Genomic DNA, 22,729 nt, shown 5'->3' with positions numbered 1-22,729 from the left:
TTTGAATATTCCATTTGTGGTGGTGGCTTATAGTCTACATTAGGTTTGTGGAGTGCTTTGGGGGGAAATTGATATCACCTGTAGTTTTTTTGCATTTTGAGTTTGTTTGTTTGTTTTATCATAGCTCCGTTATGGTGGTGATGTGGTCTGCCTTATTCTGTTGTTCATTTCATGAACTGGGTTCCAAATTCAATAATGTATCCTCCTTTCAGCTCTGTGCTCTTTTGTCCAATCTCTTTTTATATCCAGGGAGATCCCCTCAAGATAAATGTAACTTTTGAAATGTTTGGCTTGCCATTATATACTGAAATGTTACTTCAGACACTATTTTAGGTGGTACCAAAGGATGTCTTTTGCAGAGCAAAAGTTTTTAATTTTGCTGAAGTCCAAGTTAACAGTATCTTTTCTTTATGGAATATCCTCTAGTTTTCATGTCTCGGAACTCTTTACCTAGCTCTAGGTCCCAAAGATTTTCTCCTGTGTTTTTTTTCTAACAGTTTTATAGTTTCTTATTTTGAATCCATGATCCATTTTCAGTTAATTTTTGTACAAGATGTGCAACTTAGGTCCATGTTTTGTTTTTGTTTTTGTTTTCCTATCAGTATCCAATTGTTTCAATACCATTTGTTGAAAAAAAACAAAACAACAACAAAGAAAAAAACAGCTATTCTTTCTGAATTGAATTACGTCTGCACATTTGTTAAAAGTCAGTTGGGTCTATTTGAGTGGGTCTATTTCTAGGTTCCCTGTTCTGTTTCATTAATCTATGTGTCTCTCCTTCAGCCAATACCACACTGTCTTGTTCATTGTAGTGTCTTAAAATTGGGCAGTGTTTTCTCCCATACCATTTTTCAAAATTGTTGTAGCTAATGTAGGTTCTCTACCTTTCCATATACATTTTAAAGTCATCTTGTCTATATCTACAAAAACCTTGCCAGCATTTCTAAAAGAATTGAGTTAAACTTGTTGATCAGTTTGGGGGAAGAACTGCCATCTTTATGATGTGAGTCTTCCAGTACATGAACATAGTATATGTCCTTATCTAGACCAAAGTCAATGTTTTGTAGTTTTTGGTATACAAGCCCTGTATATGTTTTCTTAGACTTAATACCTAAGCTTTTCTCTTTTTTTTTGAGTAATTGTGAATGGTATTTTTTTTATTTCAGTTTTCACATGTTCATTACTAGTATATATAGTGTTGATTTTTGTATATTGGTCTTGTTTTGTGCCCTCTTACTGGACTTACTACTTCTAGGAGCTGTTTTGGAGATTGCTTAGGGTTTTCTACCATATAGACAGTTGTGCCATTTGCAAATAAGGACAATTTTATTTTTTCCTATAAAATCTATACACCTTTTATTTCCTTTTCTTGACTTAGTCTGCTGACTAAAAGTTCCAGTACTATGTTTATGTTACAAAGGGTGTTTTAAGCTTTAAAAAATTGTTTCAGCGAAGCTTTATAAAAGCCTTAGGCGTTATCTAGGTAGCATTAAACAATAAATACAGATGCACTGAAAAATGAAGTTTTCTTTGTTCAAATACCATAAATTTATTCTTGCTTATTCTAAATACCTTTGAAGTATTTTCCTTGTTATTCTTTTTACAAGACTAGTCTAATACTGCTTTCTTTCATATAGGAAAAAATACTGATTTCTTTTCACCAGCTCAAATTTGTTTTTCTTTCTTGTACAAGTCATTTATTATTTTTTTATTCAGGGTTCTGAGCAAGGTTCAACCAGTCAAGAACAGGCCTTATCTGCTCAGCAAGCTGCTGTTATTAACCTTACTGGAGTAGGAAGTTTTATGCAGTCACAGGCAGCTGGTAGGTATCTTCATAACTTTATATGCTGAATTTACTAAACATATCTAATCTATTTGGGATCTCACCGCTTAAATTATTTTCTTTTCCTTCCCTTGCAACCAGTTAACAGGAAAAAGTAAAGCTATAATGTGTAAACTATTAAATTGATTGATGGCTGAGATTTTTTTTCATTGATAGTGGATTAATTAAGAGCTTTGACTTAACATAATTACCACAGTTGTGTTTCCTTGTTACAGTTTACTGGCAAAATAATTATCCACTTTACTAGGTTACCAGAGCTGTTTTCAGTGTTTGCCAACAGTTATCTTAATTAATAACTTTTTTGTTTTCTTGGGTTAAGACTGAATTTTTCTAGATTGCATAATCTTTTGTCTCGTTCTGGTAACTTGTAGTTGCATAAATGACTTAAGTCTTAATGGTCAATAGCATAACTTCTGTAAGTCACTTTTATCATTTAAAAAAAAAGATTAAATTACTTCTGAACACTTCCAGCAGTAAATGGTGAACTAAAGATTACTCTTAATGATTATCCTGTCAGTTGAAGACGATAATTCTAACTTCCTGTCAGTTGAAGACGATAATTCTAACTTCACACTTAATTAAAAGAGTAAGCCATATGTATAAGAAAACTATGATAAGAGTTTGAGGATTGAATGAGTGACTGTGTTGTCAGCATCTTATCACTGTGGGCTTACTATGATGCCTTTAGAAGTCTTTTAGAATGATAATCTTTATTTTGGAAGTCAGTTATCCTTACATATAAAGTTCCAATTTAGAGGTAGTGAATTTCCAAATAGAAGTTTATATAATTATATACCTTTATCAGACCAATTGTGAATTTCCGAAAATAGCTGTAGTATAATTTAGTGGAAACAACTCTAGTCTGAAAAAAATCATGAGAATGTTCTTAGCCACAGACTGCCATACTTAACTTTGAGTCTGAGTCACTTAAATCATGTTGGCCTTCAAACTTCCCCATATGTAAAATGAGTGTTGAACTGATTACTGTGGTCCCATTCAGCTAAAAAAATAACAAACAATGCTTAGTCTCAGTTCACCACCTTTATTGTTAGTAGAGTAGTCTGATATTCATTGCAGCATCTTTTGTTTAAAGCAATTGTCTGTCTACCAGCTTTGTTGTTACAATAGTTTGGATTTCTTCCATCTCCCTTCTCCTACTTTGTTGGTTTTATTTCAAAAATAATATACTCTTCTAAACAAAATAGCATCAATATCAAATTTTATACAGATGCAAGAGAAGAGAGGTTCAGTGCTTTGATACATAATGCACTCCCTTCTCTTTTTGTGTCCAGAAAGTTCCATTATCAGTGGTACCCCCAACAGGAGACCATATACTAAATTTATTCTGAAATGTCTATGATTTGATACTTAAGATTAATCATACTGCTAACTTTTCTATTATTTCATTTTCTATGTTGTCCTTTTCTAACCCTGGTAGCCTTCAAACTTTTTGACTGGCCTGCTTTCCCCTTCTCCTCTCTGTAGTGTTGTCTCAGCTTGGCTCTGCCGAGAACAGACCTGAGCAAAGCCTTCCTCAGCAGAGATTCCAGCTCTCCTCTGCCTTTCAACAGCAGCAGCAACAGATACAAGTAATCCAGCAACTTCACTCTGATTACATTTTTAAAGATACTCAGCTCCAAAAGTACCTCAAAATAACTTGCTTTAGTTTTATTTTACTGTCTTTTAAGACTGTACAGTAATTGGTAAATAATTTAGCAAATTTTAAAGTCTGACATTTTAGCCAGTCAACTTGGAGCACTGAATATATTTTGTATATTTAAGCCATACTCTATAAAATTTTTCATGAAGTGCTGGTGGCACATTAACATACATTTTTCTAGTATGCAGTATATTTTGAAAGACAGTTGTAAGTGCCAATTGTTAACTTTCTAATATTTTACTGCAGAAAAGTGTTCCTATTAGTAAATGTCATACCTGTTTATTTAGAAAAATGTTATACCATAATTTTAGGAAGGAAAGTCAGCATATTATAGTTGACTATCTTGATATTCAGGGTTGTTTTATATTGCTATAAACTATCATTATACAACAAAATGGTAACTGAAGTTGCTGAGTTACTACAATATAGACTGGCAGGGCAAAGTAACAAATAATTTTGAAGTTTGCCAAGAATCATTTTTAAAGCCCTTAGCAGGCTTCTGTGCCACTGGTGCTGTTTGACTGTGCATTGTCTCAATGTGGTATAGTCCCTTTTTGTTATCTTGGTGCTTTCTCCCTTTTTCAGTTGTGTTGTTTCGTCACTCTCAGGAAAAGCACCTTTCTACACCTGCCTGCATTTAACATAACTCGATTTTTTTCCCTCCCTTTTGCAGCAGTTGCGATTCTTGCAGCATCAAATGGCTATGGCAGCAGCAGCAGCACAAACAGCTCAGCTACATCATCATCGGCATACAGGCAGCCAGTCAAAAAGTAAAATGAAGAGAGGCACGCCAACCACTCCAAAATTTTGAGTCTTGCATTACTTTTTGTTCCTTTTTTAAAAACACAAGAGCACTGATTCAAAAGAATTGAGTTTCTACTTTTTGTTTTTTTTAATGTGTCAGTATTTTACATTGCTAGATGTACAAACTTTATACAGAAGCACAACCTTATCATTTTTAAATAAAAACAGGGAAATGGTTTAACAAACTAGGGTTGGTTTGCCTAAGTCATTGCTTTTTAAAAATGGTTTCACTATACATAATATATATGGAAGTGACCTAAGAAATAATAGAAACGTCTTTCAGAAGAATGTAGTTTGATATTTATTTAGTATAAAACGTTTGTGCACAGTGTTAACAAATACAATTTTTACAAATCTGTTTTGAAAATGTGATGGCTGTTTATTTGGGTTTCATACTCTTAATTACTTCATCCATCAGTTTTTTAACTTCTTTGTGTCTTGTAACTGCTCGGCTCATACAGTCCTGAAGTTTAGCTCCAGTTAGCCCACTTCCACCTGAAAAATTATTTTGCCAATACTTTAAATCTCAGTTATCATTCCTTTTCAAAAAACATTAATGTCATGTCAAATTATAAAACAAAAAAATTGGATAATGTAAATCAGGGTACAGTCTCAAGATCTACAAGTTAGTTTCACAAGACCTCCAAGTGATTCTAATGTATGTCTTAAGTTTAAGAACCACTGACATATACCATTAAGATGGAAGAACATTTTAGGTAGCTAAGAAACTATACTAAAATTAGGTAAATAAAATATCCCATATTCTATTTGGCCCTCCCTAATTTAAGGCTCACACTGAGTTTTCATCTACATATGTTTAGGACTGAAGTGGCGGGAACATGCCTGGTTTGTGAAGACAACACAGTTTGCCTTCCTCATCCATTACTATTGTTAAGGTTCCCGTTGCCAGATGTTCCTCCTCTCCAGTAGGGTCAACTATAAGCAAAGTGCTATAAAAAGAAAAAAATAAAAGTTATCAATCCATGGAACAAATTTTACTTTAAAATACTAAACATACTATCAGCCTCCCAAGTAGCTGGAATTAACAGGCACACGCCATCACACCCAGCTAATTTTTGTATTTTTAGTAGAGACAGGGTTTCAACATGTTGGCCAGGCTGGTCTTGAATTCCTGACCTCAGGTGATCCCCTGCCTCAGCCTCCCAAAGTGCTGGGATTACAGGCATGAGCCACCATGCCCGGCCCTGCTCTTCTATTTCTGAACGTGCTAAAATCCTTGGAAAATATTGAAGATAGCTTCAGATAAATCTTACAGTGAAAGAATTGGAAATTAACATTACACAGGTATAAGTAAACCAAGGAACAGGTAATAATTGTGCAGGGACTAGAAATAATTGTGCAGGGACAAGTAGAAACTCAAGTGTCCAGGGAAAACTAGGATGTACGTCACCATAGCACTTCCTAAAGAGTTAGAATGCTGAACATCAATTACCCTAATCTTAAATATAGAAAATTTTAAAGTAAGTTTGATTAACTTACTCATCAAACACAGCAAAGGAAGTTGCAACTGGATGAGTTCTAATATTCAAATAACTTTTCTTCTTTAAATTAACTTCTGCTAAAGCAGTTTCTTCATTTATAGTAACTTCAGGCAACTGTACTAAGAAAAGGCAAATTTGTAAAGTAAGTCTCTAAGAAACAAATGATTTCTAAGCTTTTTTTTTTTTAATTCACCTTTCCCTCTATTTAACTTGCCCAGAACATTTCTTTTTAAAAAGCACCTTACAGCCACTAAGGTAAATATAGAGGATATACATTGCTTTTCACAACATCTGACATTCCTACCTAGTGCTTATTGCATTTTTTTTTTTTAAGTTTAAGAAGTCAATGATTTTTTTTTTAATTTATATCTGCCAGGTACTGTTTTAAGCATTTTCATATTTTCATTGTATTCACCTAATCAATACTCTTACAAAGTAAGTACTATTATCCCTATTTTATTATAGATAAGGAAACTTCAGCACAGAGTGAGAGAGCCAGGAATCTACTTTAACCACTCTATTATAATATTTTGCTAACTTCATTTTCTACCTCCAATTCACTTAACCACTCTACTATAATATTGCTGTGCTAACTTTATATTCCACCTCCAATTATTTGTTCCTACCAATTCATCATTCATCAATGATAGGGAATATGCACAAGTTATTGAAATCTGTAACTAATCAGTCAACCTAGACTCCTTGCTAAGAAACTTCCCTATTACTATGGCCTCACAGTAAAAACAACAGAATCCATTCTACTTCTTTTGGCAATATCACATAAAGAACTATGAGGATACTGGCAGATCTTCACCAGTCACCTAGCCAGAAGTTACAACTCTTGTCTCCTTCTCCCACCAATATTAACACTATTTTGGAAAGGACTGAAGTCCTAACTTAAGTAGATGGGTACAGTCAAAGCAGCACTCTAAAGAGCATTCAGTTAGAGAATATACAACTATCAACTATATTTGGAAAGTCATGTCAGCATTACATTCATTAATTTGGAAGCATATGAAAGCAAATGTACATTAAAAGTTTCACAAAACAGAACATTCTAACCCATGAGTGGGAATATTGCCTTTTTTGTAAGGCTGCTTACCATTTTTTAAAGCCGCTAACAAAGCAAATGTGCAGGCATCCAAAATGTTTCCATCGTAGTCGAGGCAAATGAGATCACAGTATAGAACCCAGACAAGCTAAAATAGAATTAAACACAAAAGGAAATTAAAGTCTTCTAATGCGTAGAACATGCTATTCGCTTAGACTTAAGAACCACAGAACCCTTGGTTAAACAAGCAAGATAACCTTCAAGGCTCAAAAACCTTAAGAAAATGCTTCACCTTTTTAAAGTTCTATAGAAAACCAGAAGAAAGTGGACAGGTTTTGTGAAAGCTGGCTTTTGATTGCCAGGCTGACAAATGACAAACATGTCCATTTCCCTTAATGGAGCTACAGATGTAGAAGGAATTTCCATTCTCATTGGGAGGTTACAGATAAGGGAGATGGTTTTGAAAGCCCTAGCTAAAATTCAAAATGCACTTTCTCATAATACATGAAATGTTTAAGTTTTACAGTGCTAATGTATCAGTTTATATGATCTAGTAGGAAAGCCTCTCTAGGTTCTAATCAACGTAGTTTTACATTTTCAAATAGACTTTGGAATCTACTGTGTGGATTCACCATAAACATGTTAACATGATTAATGTTATAATCTGCTATAAGGAATAAAAAATGATTGAACTTTAAAAGTTAAGGGGGAAAAAAATTACTTCAGTTTAAAAGGTAGCTCCCAGACAGGCAGTAAGTTAGTCAAATTTGTTTTTTTATAAACAATATGGTTCTTTAGAGAATTATAGAGTAAGAAAAATCTGTAAGACATCCATATTTAAAGCTACTTTGATTGGTGGTTTTAATTTCCTTGTTCACTTTCCCCCACAAAAAAAAAAAATCCCTTCAGAATTAATAAGAACTTACAGCTTCTCTATTCCTCTTACCTTTCCTGGAGAAATGCATAAGTCCTCTTTCTGAATTATCTGTGAACTTGATTTAATGACAAAGAGCAAAGTAAATGAAAAGCCCAAAACTATCTGAAAATGAATTGTAATAAAATTTTATCATGGTGCTCTTACTTTTCAATGACATCTGCAATGAACTGGCTAGCCACTTGGGCCTCTTCTCCAGGAGGTCCAGACCGGAATCTCGATGAACACAGGGGTGGTAGATCCACATTAGGAACTGAAAGAAACACTCTGCAGCTATGAACTAAACCTTTTTTTTTTTTTTTTTTTTTTTTGAGATGGAGTCTTGCTCTGTTGCCAGGCTGGAGTGCAATGGTGCGATCTCAGCTTACTGCAACCTCTACCTCCCAGGTTCAGGAGATTTCCTTGCCTCAGCCTCCCAAGTAGCTGGGATTACAGGCACACGCCACCACGCCCGGCTAATTTTTTGTATTTTAGTAGACAGGGTTTTACCATATTGGCCAAGATGGTCTCGATCGCCTGACCTCGTGATCCGCCCGCCTCAGCCTCGCAAAGTGCTGAGGTTACAGGTGTGAGCCACCATGCCCGGCCTAAACTTTTCAATTTATGGATTATTGAAGTGTTAAAGGTATGATCAATCCACAGTAAAGGCAACTGTGGCCATGGACAGGCTCTTCTGAGTAGAATACATTGTAACATTATAGTTATATTCTGTTTGGTTTCTCTAAGACTCCCAGCCATGAAATTTCTATTTTTCTGACATTTTTCCCCCATATGCCTTTTTAAAAAATCTATTTTAGACCTCAATTCTAAATCCTTTACGAGTTTTCCTGATATCTTTCAAAATACCTCAATCTGTAACTGAAGTATATATAGCCCCTCTGCTAACATCCAACTGTTTTTCTCATTTAAAAAAAATGTTGGTTCCTACCATAAAGAACAGATGATTCCAAGGCAAGAAAAAAATAGCAGTTGTATAAAGTAAAGAATCTTTATGGAAACAAAAGGTGTGCAATAACAGTTCTTTGACTAAAAAAAATTCCATTCTATTTTTTTTTTTTCTTTTGAAACAGGGTTTCACTCTGTCACTCAGGCTTGAATGCAGTGACACAATTATAGTTCAATGTAGCCTCAACCTCCCAGGCTCAAGCAATCCTCCTGCTTCAGCCTCCCAAGTAGTTGGGACACAGGTGTGCACTGGCACACCCAGCTAACTTGATTTTTTTTGTAGATACGGGGTCTCCTTTGTTTCCCAGGCTGGTCTTGAACTGCTGGGCTGAAGCGATCCTGCTGTCTTGGCCTCCCAAAATCCTGGTATTATAGGTGTGAGTCACCACACCCAGCCAAAATTCTATTTTCTTGGTTAGTAACATATGAATGTATAAACAAAAATTGAGCAAACAAGTTTGATAAAGGTTAAATTTATGAAATTCTATATTCTGCTATTATGCTATCTTTTACTAACACACGGAAAACTTTTGAGGAATTTGTTTTATTCCTAAATATTTCCGAATATTAGGAATAATTTTCTTTACATCAACTTAACTAGGACTTAACTAAAAATTATTAAATGTGTTAAAAGTATTTGTATTAAAATTACAAAACCATTTAACTTACCAACGTATCCTTTATCAGGGGCATCTGTTGGTGGTGCTGCAAATTCCTATAGTAGCAAAGAAATGTTTCCTATTGAAAGAAGCTACTGAAAAATTATGAAGACAATTTAGCAATCAGTTATGGAAGGCTCTATCAAATATCAGCTTAGGGAATTGTGTCAGGGCCTCTACGGACATTGGTGCTGATCCTCACAATAGCTCTACAAGATAAGAAGGCACTACAGTACAGTGGACTACACTACAGTGCTGCTCGGCAAGATTACCTGGAGATCTTTTAAAAAATAGTAACTGGGTTTGTGCCCCCACCTACTAGCCAAGAATCTTAATTTGTTCTCCAGATGATAGAGCAAGATTTAGGAACTGCTGCTTTAGTGGTAAAGAGCAAAAGCTCAGCTGGGCGCGGTGGCTCACACCGGTAATCCCAGCACTTTGGGACACAGAGGCGGGCGGATCACCTGAGGTCAGGAGTTTGAGACCAGCCTGGCCAAGATGGCAAAACCCCGTCTCTACTAAAAATACAAAAATTAGCCAGGCATGGTGGCGGGCGCCTGTAATCCCAGCTACTTGGGAGGCTGAGGCAGGAGAATCACTTGAACCCAGGAGACGGAAGTTGCAGTGAGCCGACATCGTGCCACTGCACTCCAGCCTGGGCGACAGAGCAAGACTCCGTCTCAAAAAAAAAAAAAAAAAAAAAAAAAAAAAAAAAAAAAAGCAAATGCTCTGCAATTACTAAGCCAGTTCAAATGTCAGAGCCATACTTACTGGCTGAGAGACTTCAGGCAAGTTATTTAACCTCTTACCTTAAACTCCTCATCTTGACAAATGGGAAGAAAATAGTGTCTACTCCTAGGGACTGTTAATAAGGGCCAAATGAGATAGACCTGTTAAATCCCAGGCATAAAACCTGACAAGAAGCAAGTTCTCAAATCTTACTGTTATACATCACTCCAGGTTTACGAAAGAAGAATCTCAACTGAGGTTAAATAACACAGGGTATACTGTAGTCAAAGAAGCACAGGCTTTGGAGTCAGATTTATGTCTAAGTTTTACTTATGAGTCTTATGTACCTGGACAGGTTACTGAAACTCATCTGTAAAACAGGAGGTGAAGACAAGTAACAAATGATTGTTATAGGCATTAAAGTGGATAATTCTGTAAAGCACCTAAAAAGGTGTCTGGAACATAGCAGGTACTCAGTAAATGGTAGCCAGTATTCCCTCAAATTTTTCTTTTCAACAATTTCAATTTTCTACACATTTACACAGATTACATGTCATCACTGGCTAAAAGGATGTCACCAAAAATCTGTTAATTTCTCAAATGATATAACTGAATTTTTTTAAAATGGTGACTCAGATTTTAAAAGTTGTTTCATTTTGCTACATTTGACAATTGTTCACTTAGTCATTAAACTTGGGTCATATTATCTAACACTCATAGTGAAAGCTCTTGGGAAATTAAATATTAAAAATTGACACCCAACTACCAAATCAAGAGTAGAATTACAGGTGTATATTACAATCTAATAAATAAAGCTAACTTTGTAACTCAAATCTCAATAGGACATATTTAGACTTACTGCTTTAACTCCACAGATTACTGTAGTATTTCCCAACTTCACTAAAGCAGAACCATCTGCGGTACTAATTGAACCTGAAAAGATAAGCAAAATGAAAAGTTCATAAAAGGAAAACAGCTACAAAATTATCCACATAATAATTAAAATTAAGTGTTTTAGTTTGCTGTGTATGATTATCTTGCTACCCCTCTCAGTTGCTTATGAATATTTCAAGTTAGAATAATTGATTTTTACATAACTATTTTAAATTAGTGTTTAAATAATTATTCACCTGTCCTTGAATTTGTGTTAATCATTTTTCATTTAGTTACAGGGCTTTTGTACGGATAAAAATCTCTTGACAAAAAAAATCATCAAATCCTTTAGACAAAGAATTTGGGTGAAAAACTGTTTGGCTGATTCATAGACTAAAACTTGGGAATATCATACAGTTGAAAGTGGAAAATACATCCTTACCGATGTTGACAGTTGTGGTTCTGAATTCACCAAGTTCTCTTCCATCAGGACGGCAGTTCTCTTTCTAAATAAATGTTTATATAAAAATAGATTATACCTATTACATATTTTACACATCTATCACAAGTTTTACACACACATTAAATGTTACTTCAAATGGATTAATTTAAATTACTTGAAATTCATCTTTAAAAGCAGCTCGTTATCAAAACGCATAACATGTACATAACCTTTACTCACCAGAAATCTCCTGTAATACTCCAGAGGTTCCACGGTTCTGAAACACGTGTTAAAAATATATCTGAGATAAACTGATGAATCTTAACATAAATCCAGAAATTGGCAAAGATCTTAAGAGTGTGGTGATGCAGCATAAATCTCCACAACTTTTTAACTAAAAGTAATTCTAGAAAGTAAAAATCCTTGTAGTAGCAATCACATTCAATTGCTGTCCTTAACTCTGCCATAAACGATTAGAAGATTGGCGTCTAAAAGCCCTTTGAGTGAGCTCTTTAAAAGCTCAATCTGTGTCAAAAGAATCGTGTCGTTCTTGCTCTGAAACAAGGATTCAGAGTGATCTAGTGATCATGAAAAAAGATTATTTTCATAATCTAGTGATCATGAATAGTTAACCTCTTACTAGATAACTCAGGAAACAAAAAGGTACATCTTTATTTTCACTGTAAGTGAAATTTAGCATATTATTCAATTATGACTGTAAGCAATAAACCATAGTAACATTAGCAGTACCTGCAACTTTAACAACCACGGAGACCACAGATGTTTTCGTTTGCACCCTTTAGCTGTGTAAGGTATGTTCAGGCTCACCGTTACTTTGAAATCCCAGGAGTTACTACTAGTCTCGCCATTAGATCTTGTTTACGAAGGTTAATTTTAAAGCAAGTATATATACTACTATATCACGTCTTCGGAGTTTATACTCATAGAAAACTATTTCAACATAATGGATTTCCTTTGGAATCCTATTTATTTTATCCATTTTTTAAAAACTTTAAGAAAGTCCATTGGCTTCACACACACAAAAACCTTCCAAACGAGGCATGATCCTTTTAGAAATAAATTACGGGAGAGGGAGAAGCAGGTGGTATGTGGCTCTGATGCAACAATCTTGATTGACTGATTCTGACAGAGTCTCACTCTGTCGCCCAGGCTGGAGTGCAGTGGCGCGATCTCGGCTCACTACAACCTCTGCCTCCCGGGTTCAAGCGATTCTCCTGCCTCAGCCTCCTGAGTAGCTGGGACTACAGGCGCCCGCCACCACGCCCGGCTAATTTTTGTATTTTTATTAGAGACAGTGTTTCACCATGTACACCAGGCTGGTCTCGAACTCCTGACCTCAGGTGATCCGCCCGCCTCGTCCTCCAAAGTGCTGGGATTACAGGCGTGAACCGCCGCGCCCGGCCACAATCTTTAAAAGATTACAACTATGTCTCCTGGGACTGCACGTTCACTACACACCACGCTCACGAGCGCTCGCAGCGGGTATGGAACTCTACAGAGTCCTTTCATCTCCCGTCTCACTGAGGAAGAAGCCCTTTCTTTTCACTGTGACAACCTCCAGGTCCTCCCGCCCATCGTCTGCCTCGACGAGGAAGGAAATGGCACCCCAACGGGGTCGGCCTCCAGGTGAGAGAATCCCAGCTAAGAGTTAAAGGAAGCTGCCGTCCGCCAGGGTACAGAACTCTACCCGCCACCCGCCAACACTCACTTGAACCCAGCCGCCATCTTCCCGCCCGCGCGTCTGCGCCTGCGCCGCTCCTCTCCTGCGCGCCTGTTCCGCCGCCGCACTTTCGACACGGATGCCGGGGCCGCTCACGCCACAGGAAATGCCAAGGTGGGGACGCGACGAAAGGTCCCTGGCCCGCCTTCGCATCGACTTTCCCCTGCCCAGACGCCTTTCTAGGTTTCCTTGCCTTGGACGTATTTTGACGAATCTGCTGTTAAAGAAGGACCGGGTCTCCCTCTTTATAAAAGAGCTGGTGCTGTAACTCAGAATAACACCAACAGTTCGGAGATAGCAGGGTTTCTAGCGAAGAATCAAGCAGTGCGTGTGGAGCGTTATTCCAATGTTTCTGCGTCTTTTTTCCGCCTGTGACTTAGGCTCAGCCCTGGCCTTACCTCTTCACTGGTCAAGGGCTCCGTGCTCCAACACATGAGAAACCTGAACTTTTTTTTTTTTTTTTTTTTTGAGACAGAGTCTCGCTCTGTCGTCCAGGCTGGAGTGCAGTGGCGCGATCTCGGCTCACTGCAAGCTCCGCCTCCCGGGTTCACGCCATTCTCCTGCCTCAGCCTCCCGAGTAGCTGGAACTACAGACGCCCGCCACCGCGCCCCGCTAATTTTTTGTATTTTTAGTACAGACGGGGTTTCACCGTGTTAGCCAGGATGGTCTGGATCTCCTGACCTTGTGATCCGCCCGCCTCGTCCTCCCAAAGTGCTGGGATTACAGGCGTGAGCCACGGCGCTCGGCCGAGAAACCTGAACTTTCTATGCGCTCATTGTCCGCACCACGTTCTGCTCTGCAGGTCCCGGAGCTGAGGGCCCCTAAGCATCACCTTGTGTTGTAGACTGTGTCGTGCTCAAGGCTGCCATCTCCCTCCTAGGTGGGGTTACCAGATAAAATACGGGATACCACGTTAAATTTGAATGTCTGATAAACACAGCGTGGTTTTTTTGTTTTTTGTTTTTGTTTTTTTGTGGGTTTTTTTGTTTTTGTTTTTTTAGCATGAGTATGCCCCAAATAGGCATGCAATTAGTTGTTGCCAGAACCTGGAGGGAGCTGGGAAGGCTTTACAGATAGATAGTGGTGATGGTTGCACAGTATGTATGTAATTAATGCCACTCACTATTGTAAACTTAAAATGATTAAAATGGCAACTTTTTATTTTACCACAGTTTATAAAAACTAATGTAATAAACCAGAAACCTGTAACTGGATGAGTCGTATGGTATGTGGCTATCTTAATAAGGCTGTTAAAAACACGATTAGTTTTTTAATCTGAAATTCAAATTAAGTACACGTCTTGCATACTTGATAAACCTGGCGCCCCGCTATGGAACCTAGCGCTCCTCTCCACCGACTGGGCGCCGAGGGCACGAGAGCGGCGTTTTCTCCGCCTCGCCACGCGGGGGCGCTGCGGCCAGCGGGCGCGACCTCTCTGGCGGCGGGGCCGGGTCGCGCGGGCGCGCTTCCGCCTGTGTGGAGGTGCGGGATTGGGCGGGCTGCCCCGGCATGGAGAATGGCTCCGCTTCTGTTGCAGCTGGCGGTGCTCGGCGCGGCGCTGGCGGCCGCAGTCGTCGTACTGGTGAGAACAGGGATGGGAACCCGCTCAGGCCCGGGCTTACCGCTCTCCTGGAGACTGCGGCTCCTCAGGCGTCCCCTCCTCCGCGCTACCAGTTCTCGGAGAAGTCCCTTTTCCCCTAGCTTCCCCCAAATTCCTGACCTCGGAGTTTCCTGGAGTTTCACTCTCCTTTTCTTCGGTTCTTTAATTTTCCCTTGGAATCTTATCTCTTTGTGTGCTCAGAGACTTGTAAGTTTCACACTGGAGCGCACCCACCCGGCCTGGCATCGTCGCCGCTTCCATCGCCCCTGGCGCCCGCGCCCCCTACCCATCTCCTCTGTCAACCTCGACCTCTCCCAGACTCTCCGGGACCTGCAGCCGCTGCAGTTCTGCTCCACCCAGGGAGGTCTCGAGCCCTCAGAAGGGGTGTGCTCCCTAGCCTGCCCCCTTGGCTGATGTGGTTAAGCAAATAGGGGTGACGGAGCCTTGACGGCAGCCATCTGTTACAAATGGGAATAAATGCGTGGATCGATGAGACCCACTAGGGACGCAGGGTGAGCGAGAGAGACAGGCCTCAGGCGTCTTGTCCGGGGGCGCATTGTGTCCCAGAATTAAGCACCCTAAATATACTGCCCCTAAACAAGGCAGGACGATAGAATGTAAACTCGATTGTCTTTGCCCTTGCTCTCGAAACACAAAAACATTGTAAACACTTGCTGATTGTTAAGTGGTAGAAAATTGGCGAACTCTCTCCCGCACACCTTGGAATGAGCCTGCCCTCTAGTTAGTAAGTGGAGAGGATTTCAGCTTCCTTGACATTCAGATTAGCCACCTAGACAGCACTGCCAGGAAGGCCACTCTGCCATCTTTCCAGAGGTTGTATAAATTTACAGTTTAGATAAAATGTAATGCATCCTTACTTCTTTGTTGATAGTATCTGGGTGAGAGAGGAGTCCTCTCTTGCCCTAACTAGTAGAGATTTCAGGGTTTAGGGCTTTTTTGTTTTTTCAAGTTTTTGAGCAAACCAGGATTGATTGATTGATTGATTGATTTTTGGCGGGGTGCGGGCGGGGAGTGGATTCACACATTCTTAGATTGAAGCTGCCTTACTTTGGGTCTTTTGCACAGATTTTATGGGATTGTACTGACGGTATTTGTTCCCACTAGCTTGAAGTGATAAGAGCTACCATTTATTGATTGTAGTACTTACTATATGTTGTGTTGCACTTGGTTTAATAGGAGTTATTAAATCTTTAACACTGTGACATATATGTTATCATTAGCATTATTTTACTGGTGAGGAAACATGTTGGAGAAATGAGCTCGTGTACTCAAATGTTGCACAACTAGTGAAACTTAGGTTTTTTAAATGCCAGAGCAAGAAATCATTAAAAAAATAATTTTTCAAAACCTCATCCTGTCTTCATATGTATCCACTCTCCATTACTCACAGTCTCACCTCCTTTCTGAATTATTTTAAAACAACTCGAAGACATTTTATCTTTAAATCCTCAGCATTTATTTCTAACAGATAAGGTCCTTCTTTTTAAAATACCACAATAAAGTGGTCACAGATTTAAATTTATTCTGTGATTTCAAATGCCCCCTCAGTTCACTTGCCCTCACTTGTCTCATATATGTCTCAGTATATATGTCTGTCTGTTCCAATCAGGATCCAAACAAGTGCCACACATTGTACTCCGTTGATGTCTTGAGTCTCTTAATCAGTTGACAGTTTCTCCTCCCCCTTTTTTTCTTTTCCTTGTCTTTTTTTTTTTTTTTTTTTGAGACGGAGTCTGGCTCTTGTCACCCAGGCTGGAGTGCAGTGGCGTGATCTTGACTCACTGCAACCTCTGCCCTCAAGCAATTCTCCTGCCTCAGCCTCCTGAGTAGCTGGGATTACAGGCGCCTACCACCACTCCCGGTTAATTTTTGTACTTTTAATAGAGATGGGGTTTCGCCATGTTGGCCAGGCTGGTCTCGAACTCCTGAACTCAGGTGATCCGCCCTCCTCGGCCTCCCAAACTTCTGGGATTACAGACATGAGCCACCGCGCCCGGCCTTTTTCCTTGTCTTTAATATGATCATTTGTCCTATAGAACTTCTCACAATTTGGATTTCTTTGATTGCATCCCCTTAATGCCTTTTAACATCTTCTATCTCAAATTTTCTATAAACTGGTAGTTAGGATGGAGAGACCTGATCAGATACATACTCGATGTGTTTTTTAATCAAGAAAAAATTGTGAGTGATGCTTCTTCCTTACTCTCGTGTCTCATCAGGAGTCATGTAATGGCCATTTGTCTCTGGTGTTAAGATGGATCTGTGGTTTCAAATGTTGCCAGCCAGACCCACCAGTTTATAAAGTTTGTCATCAGCCTAATGGTTTTAGTAGTCATTGAGGATCATTACCTAAATGCTTTATTTCATTGCGGGTTGCAAAGTGAAATATTCTCATTGTATCCTTCATTTATTACCTAGAGTTTTGTAATGAAAGAAATCTCATCCTCAGCTATTCATTTACCCTAAAATACCTTTCATACATATAAAACGCAAAAGGCAAATTTTTGAAATGAGATCCTTCCTGCATCTTACCCAGTTTTTGTTTTTAGTATCATTGCGAATTTATGATTTACAGTATTTTTCATGGTTTGATCCATTGCAATAATTTTTTTTGGCAGGGGGGAAGTGGGAGGATGATCAGATTCTTGCATCATAGGCCACTGAGAGCCCATTCAGGTTGACTACTTTGTCCTTTCAGCACAGCCCTTATAATCTTTGATAATCTTTGATTATAATCTTATAATCTATGAAGTGATAGTAGTTGATGATGGCAGTAAAGATCAGACCTCAAAGATCAAACCTCAGGAGCTGATGACAATGGCAATTTGATAATGTCTTCAAATTGATCATTAAATTACAAATGAATAGCATTCCAAAAATTTAAAGACTGTTTTGAAAGCAGAAAGTGTACCAATAGAAACAATGTAAAAACAATGGTTATTTCCAAAGCTTAGCTCCCAAGTGCATATGGAAGGGAGCCTGTAAGTTAGATACTTCAGTAAATGCTGTATTCTGAATTCAAATTCGAGTTAAGTGTCAAAAACATATTCTTAAACATTGTTGGTCCCTACTTGGTAGTCTGGGGAATCTTCCTTTTATATCTTGGGTCTGTCTGGTCCTGGATGGAAAGTGTGCCCTCACCCCGCATGTTCCAACTGCAAAATGGACTTGTCCTGTCACATATAGATTCCAAGTAGCGATAGGACCTTACTATATGTGTGTGTGTCTCTATGCATGTAGACATGCTAAGGATCAGGGTTTTAGGGCACCTAAGAGTAGACTGGTCTTCCTGTAGTGACTGACCTTTATTGTAGCTGGGATGGTGGAGGCCTGGCGAATGACGACTGGGAAGAGACAGAGCCTCCTAAGGCATCAGCACCTTACTGATGGAAAAAAGGACAGTAATTCGTTCATAAGTAGGGGACTCACTATTGTCTAATTTTGGAGTCACCTCTAGACCATTGTTAATGAACTAAAACCTGAGAGTGAGTATTCAGCTAAAAGAAAAGTAGATGATGTATTCTAACATAAATACAGAAAAGTCAGCAAAACATAATTTCTGTTTTGTAAAAGACATGTATGTCTGCTTTTAGATTTCCATCGTTGCATTTACAACTGCTACAAAAATGCCAGCACTCCATCGACATGAAGAAGAGAAGTTCTTCTTAAATGCCAAAGGCCAGAAAGAAACTTTGCCCAGCATATGGGACTCACCTACCAAACAACTTTCTGTCGTTGTGCCTTCATACAATGAAGAAAAACGGTGTAAGCCCTGTTTTGATTTTTTTGGTAAAGGGTAGTTTGGAAAAGAAAAGGAAATTTAAAGTATTTGACTTCACTGTCTTTGCCAAAACATTAATAGATGTGGGCTGTGTTGAGCACACAGTTGATAATTGCTGTAGTTCGGCAGAGAGGGAAGTGAATATTTGCTCTCATGAATAGGAGCAGCATCATGAGGCAGCGGGACTGGAATGTTCTAGAGAGGTAATAAGCACATTGTGGACAGAAGGCAGGATTTCAGATGGGAATGACCATTGGGAAAGTACCAGAGGGGCTTGTTAGATTATTGGGACTTTTTTCTGTATGTAAGCTGAATGTGCCGGGCTTGGAAAATCATTTTCAAAAGCGATTTTTAATATATTTTTTTCTTTAAGTGCCTGTGATGATGGATGAAGCTCTGAGCTATCTAGAGAAGAGACAGGTATCATGTTTTCTCTTTTAATATGATATCTCCAATTAAAACTAGACCAGGTCACCAATTGTGGACCCCAAGCCAGATGCACTGTGAGAGGCAGTCCTGGCAGCACCCCGATCGCTGGGCCACCTGCTGCTTGCTTGTTGCTATCCATAAGACCGGCACGTAGCATGCTACCTCCAGAGGCAGGTCGTTGACCCAGGACAAACCAGGAAGCGAAAATTTCTGTTTCTGTACCCTCCTACCCATTTTAATCCTGTCTTGCTTGATGATATATTTAAAATTGAGTGACAGTGTATGTCTGCAGACTTTGTATGATGCCACAATGCTGTTTTTACTTTTGTGACTTGTAAGAAAAGGTGTATTGTTGCTGTTTTTGCTGTTAACTTTTATTCTCTTCTCTCTTTTTTTATTTTTTGGTTAACTGAGTTTGAATAAACAGAAAAACTAAGTCTGAATGAACAGAAAAAAAATATTTTTAAAAGACACACTTACATTGAAATTATTTTGTATTTCTTCAATATTCTCAAGAGTCTCCCCCTCACATTTTCTTCCTGTTTTCCCTACATAAGGAGAAGAGAAATAATACACAACCTTCTTTTGTAACATTAGCTGCCATTGGAATCCCCTTGGAGGGATTAAGAATTAAGAGAGTTCTTTTTAAAAAAAATTGTTTTGATTTACTTTGCTTTTAGATTTTTTGTATAAAGGGGAAATAGAAGATTCACTGAAAGAGAAAGGGCTGTATTACCTTATTACCAACTCCAAACATTCAATTTAGAGAAAAGAAGAAAGGAATTGAGCCCTTAATATGTATGAGGCTTCTACCTCTTCAATTACGTGTAATCTTCACACCAGCCACATAGCGTAGGTTTTTCTGTTCTCTTTTTTTAATCAGAAAATAGGCCCAAAAAGTTAAGTTGCCCAAGGTCATTAGGCTAACAAATGCTGCAGCCAAGCTGGAATCTGCCCTCTCTGACTTCAAACCTCAGGAGCTTTTTTCTTACACACCTGTACCCTCTCAAATGTGCTATAGCACAACAAGTACCTGGCTTCTTCCACCACCAAGGTACAGGGCAGACTGGGGAACAGCAAGGTGACATGGAGAGATTGAGTCAATATTCACTCTCCACCTCTACCCAGGATCTCTCTCTCTTTTTTTACTTAGCCTTTTTATTTTATGCGGTTTGTGCACTAATATTTATATTCAAATTTATATGTATCAACACTAAAGCACTTGTTTTTTAAATTACTGGTGATTTGATTAGAATACTTTATGGCAGTTATGCCAAATTGTATTACTTTATTTTTGTTTCTTGCAGAAACGAGATCCTGCGTTCACTTATGAAGTGATAGTAGTTGATGATGGCAGTAAAGATCAGACCTCAAAGGTAAATACACTTGCTTTTAGAATTGACAATAGATAGAAAATAGAGAATAATTTTGCACATGTGAAATCTCACTTTCATTCACCAGGGGACCCTAAAGCTGTGCCTAACACTCTCCATCGTTATAGTCTAGATAGCAGAAAAAACAGATTTCATTTATTGAACTTCTCCATAAGACCAGGGAAGCTTTGAAGATCACCAGATAGGGAAGAAACATGCCCGCGCACAATTCCTCCTGGCCTTTAGGGTAGGAACCTTCGTTGCCTACCAATTTGTGCTTCCTTTTTCCCTAAGCACAGTTTCTTTATGCTCCATCTTGCCTTATAATTTCTAAAGCAGTCACGCCAATAGAAAGCTGCCTTCGTACCAGCCCCTGGGAAGCAGGTGTGTCCTTTCACATGCACAGAGAGCATTGGCAGGATCTGGCTTAGGAAGGGTAAGTGCTGCACTTTGAATAGTATGATGTGAAAGTTATGAACACAAGCCATCTCAGCAGTTTAGTGATACATGAAGGGAATGGCATGGAAAGCCACATTGGACACTTGCTGTTGAGATTAGAGAGGTAGCCTAGACCCAGCTGAGGCTGTGCATCTTCTCCTGAGGAGCACTTTTTTGGTGGCCCTTGACCTGTGAGTGGCCAGCTGCTCTGCTGGAAGGATCAGGGATGCCCTCCCAGGGAGGACAAGCAAGGGAAGGGTTAGCAATTGGCCCCACTGCTCCCAAGGTTGGGAGGAAGTAGAAAGTTCAAATTATATTTAGTAGAAGTTTTTATTTAAAACAAACCAGTTTTCGCTAAGTTAAGTATTTATAGATTCCCTGTTAATGTCTTACAGTCTGAGGGGTGTGAGGAAAATTTTAGATACGGCTCTTGTTCTTGAGGCGTTTCAGACCAAGGGGGCGCAAAGTATAGTACAAGAGAATACCACAGTTGTACAGTGATGTTTATTATATCCTCAAACAACATACCAAAAAGGCGAGTAGGCACTCAGTAGGAACTCAGTTCACAAATGGTGGCCGAGTGACAGCTGCTGCCCTGTATACTAAAGGCCATGCTGTAAAGCTTCATTGTGCATCCATTCCAAACAGGTGTGGCTTCAACAATGTTATATTCCTTGAAGCTAGATACCATACTCTAGAGGGAGCTTTTCATCCTAACATAGTAAAGTCTTATTAGTTCACTTAGCTACTTATATAATGACTTTATCTTCTTGGTTTTGCAGTCTCAAGTATTGTGCCATTCCAGAGTAAACATCTACAGCACAAATAACTGTTCTTTGAACACATTTCTTCAGCTGTTAAGCAGGAGTCGAGAGTTCTGACTGGTGCTAAAATACAAAGATGTAAAGACCACTTTCTACCTTGAAGGAGTTCACATCTATTAATAATACTGGAAATATGCATCAAATAATTAGAGTACTATGTGTTAGACATTTTTATCAATTAGGAACTATATCATAGAGTGGCTTAGATAATAAAGACGTTTAATTATCTCATCTGCCAGGAAGTCTAGAAATAGTTGATTCCAGAGTTGGCTTAGCATTTAAACAGGATCAGGTTGCTAGATCCATATCATTTTCAGTCTCACGCATTCCTTCATCACAAAATGGCCACAGCTGCAAATATTACATGTCCTGGAGTAGTAAGGGACAGCCAGGACTTTTAAGAATCATCTCTGGGCTGGGCATGGTGGTTCATGCCTGTAATCCCAACACTTTGGGAGGCCAAGGTGGGAGGGTGGGAGGACTGCTTGAGCGCGAGAGTTCAAGGTTACAGTGAGCTGTGATCGCACCACTGAACTCCAGCCTGGGTAGCAGAGCAAGACCCTGTGTCAAAAAAAAAGAATCATCTCTGCGTGCATCTCTCCTTTTTAACTAGGAACGAAAATCTTTATCAGAAGTCCTCACCCCTCCCTCTAGTAAAGCCCACACCCAAAGTTCACAAGCTAGAACTTAGTGACATGACCACCAAAGCCTGCAGGGAGGCTGCAAAAGTACTCAGCAAAGAGGAGTTAGACCAATCATGGTTCATCCCCTAGGGCTTCACAGTTGTCACTGTGCATTATTGGGGCCATAACAGCAAAGAAGGAGGCACTGTTTGCTGGTTTGGCAGCTAGTTAACAGTGCTACAACAGGAGTGTGTACACAGGACCATGGCTGCATTTGCTGGTTGAAACTGATAGATTTCAGCTATGTGCCAGATACCAGAAATAAAAATCTTTGCCTTTAAGTAGCTGACATTTACAGTTGCATTATGTGATGAGTAAAGTAATAGTTGAATGAGAAAATGCTTTAGTAGTACACATTGCTATTAGAATTATACTTTTCTTTTTCCCGGGGGAAGG

The 22,729-nt window shown here is 39.0% G+C and overlaps 3 protein-coding genes across 53 annotated transcripts in view; 2 read left to right on the top strand and 1 right to left on the bottom strand.

Annotated features, from left to right (window-relative positions):
- SUPT20H (SPT20 homolog, SAGA complex component) overlaps nt 1-4,674 on the top strand; it is a 51,928-nt gene extending 47,254 nt beyond the window's left edge. For 27 of the 50 annotated variants that reach the window (XM_063595732.1, XM_063595730.1, XM_063595710.1 and 24 more), the window contains 3 exons: nt 1,717-1,822; nt 3,329-3,432; nt 4,177-4,674. In XM_063595732.1, the coding sequence (XP_063451802.1) occupies nt 1,717-1,822; nt 3,329-3,432; nt 4,177-4,314 (348 nt within the window). In that variant the 3' untranslated portion in view covers nt 4,315-4,674. The remainder of the gene's footprint in view (nt 1-1,716; nt 1,823-3,328; nt 3,433-4,176) is intronic. The other 23 variants (XM_063595748.1, XM_063595724.1, XM_063595746.1 and 20 more) reach the window with 1 other exon arrangement.
- EXOSC8 (exosome component 8) lies at nt 4,585-13,697 on the bottom strand. 2 transcript variants are annotated; one of them, XM_003826896.5, is made up of 11 exons: nt 13,172-13,697; nt 11,683-11,719; nt 11,443-11,506; nt 10,987-11,060; nt 9,409-9,454; nt 7,942-8,047; nt 7,807-7,852; nt 6,912-7,008; nt 5,808-5,928; nt 5,151-5,257; nt 4,585-4,802 (listed from the first exon to the last, which is right to left on the bottom strand). In XM_003826896.5, the coding sequence occupies exons 1-11, from the start codon at nt 13,186-13,188 to the stop codon at nt 4,687-4,689; spliced, it is 831 nt and encodes a 276-aa protein (XP_003826944.1). In that variant the 5' UTR covers nt 13,189-13,697; the 3' UTR covers nt 4,585-4,686. The 2 variants fall into 2 exon arrangements, with proteins under 2 accessions (XP_003826944.1, XP_063451829.1); XM_063595759.1 differs by lacking the exon at nt 11,683-11,719 and having other exon boundaries at nt 13,172-13,446.
- A 247-nt stretch (nt 13,698-13,944) lies between these two features.
- The window catches only part of ALG5 (ALG5 dolichyl-phosphate beta-glucosyltransferase), a 50,860-nt gene continuing 42,075 nt past the window's right edge, over nt 13,945-22,729 (top strand). Inside the window, exons 1-4 of the mRNA XM_003826894.7 lie at nt 13,945-14,766; nt 18,399-18,570; nt 18,960-19,006; nt 20,323-20,391. Coding sequence (XP_003826942.2) covers nt 14,515-14,766; nt 18,399-18,570; nt 18,960-19,006; nt 20,323-20,391 — 540 coding nt within the window. The 5' untranslated portion in view covers nt 13,945-14,514. The remainder of the gene's footprint in view (nt 14,767-18,398; nt 18,571-18,959; nt 19,007-20,322; nt 20,392-22,729) is intronic.

This window comes from Pan paniscus, chromosome 14 (assembly GCF_029289425.2).
Source record: "Pan paniscus chromosome 14, NHGRI_mPanPan1-v2.0_pri, whole genome shotgun sequence".
NCBI lineage: Eukaryota > Metazoa > Chordata > Mammalia > Primates > Hominidae > Pan > Pan paniscus.
The sequence above is the reverse complement of the archived record's forward strand: the minus strand, read 5'-3'. Positions and strand labels throughout refer to the sequence as shown.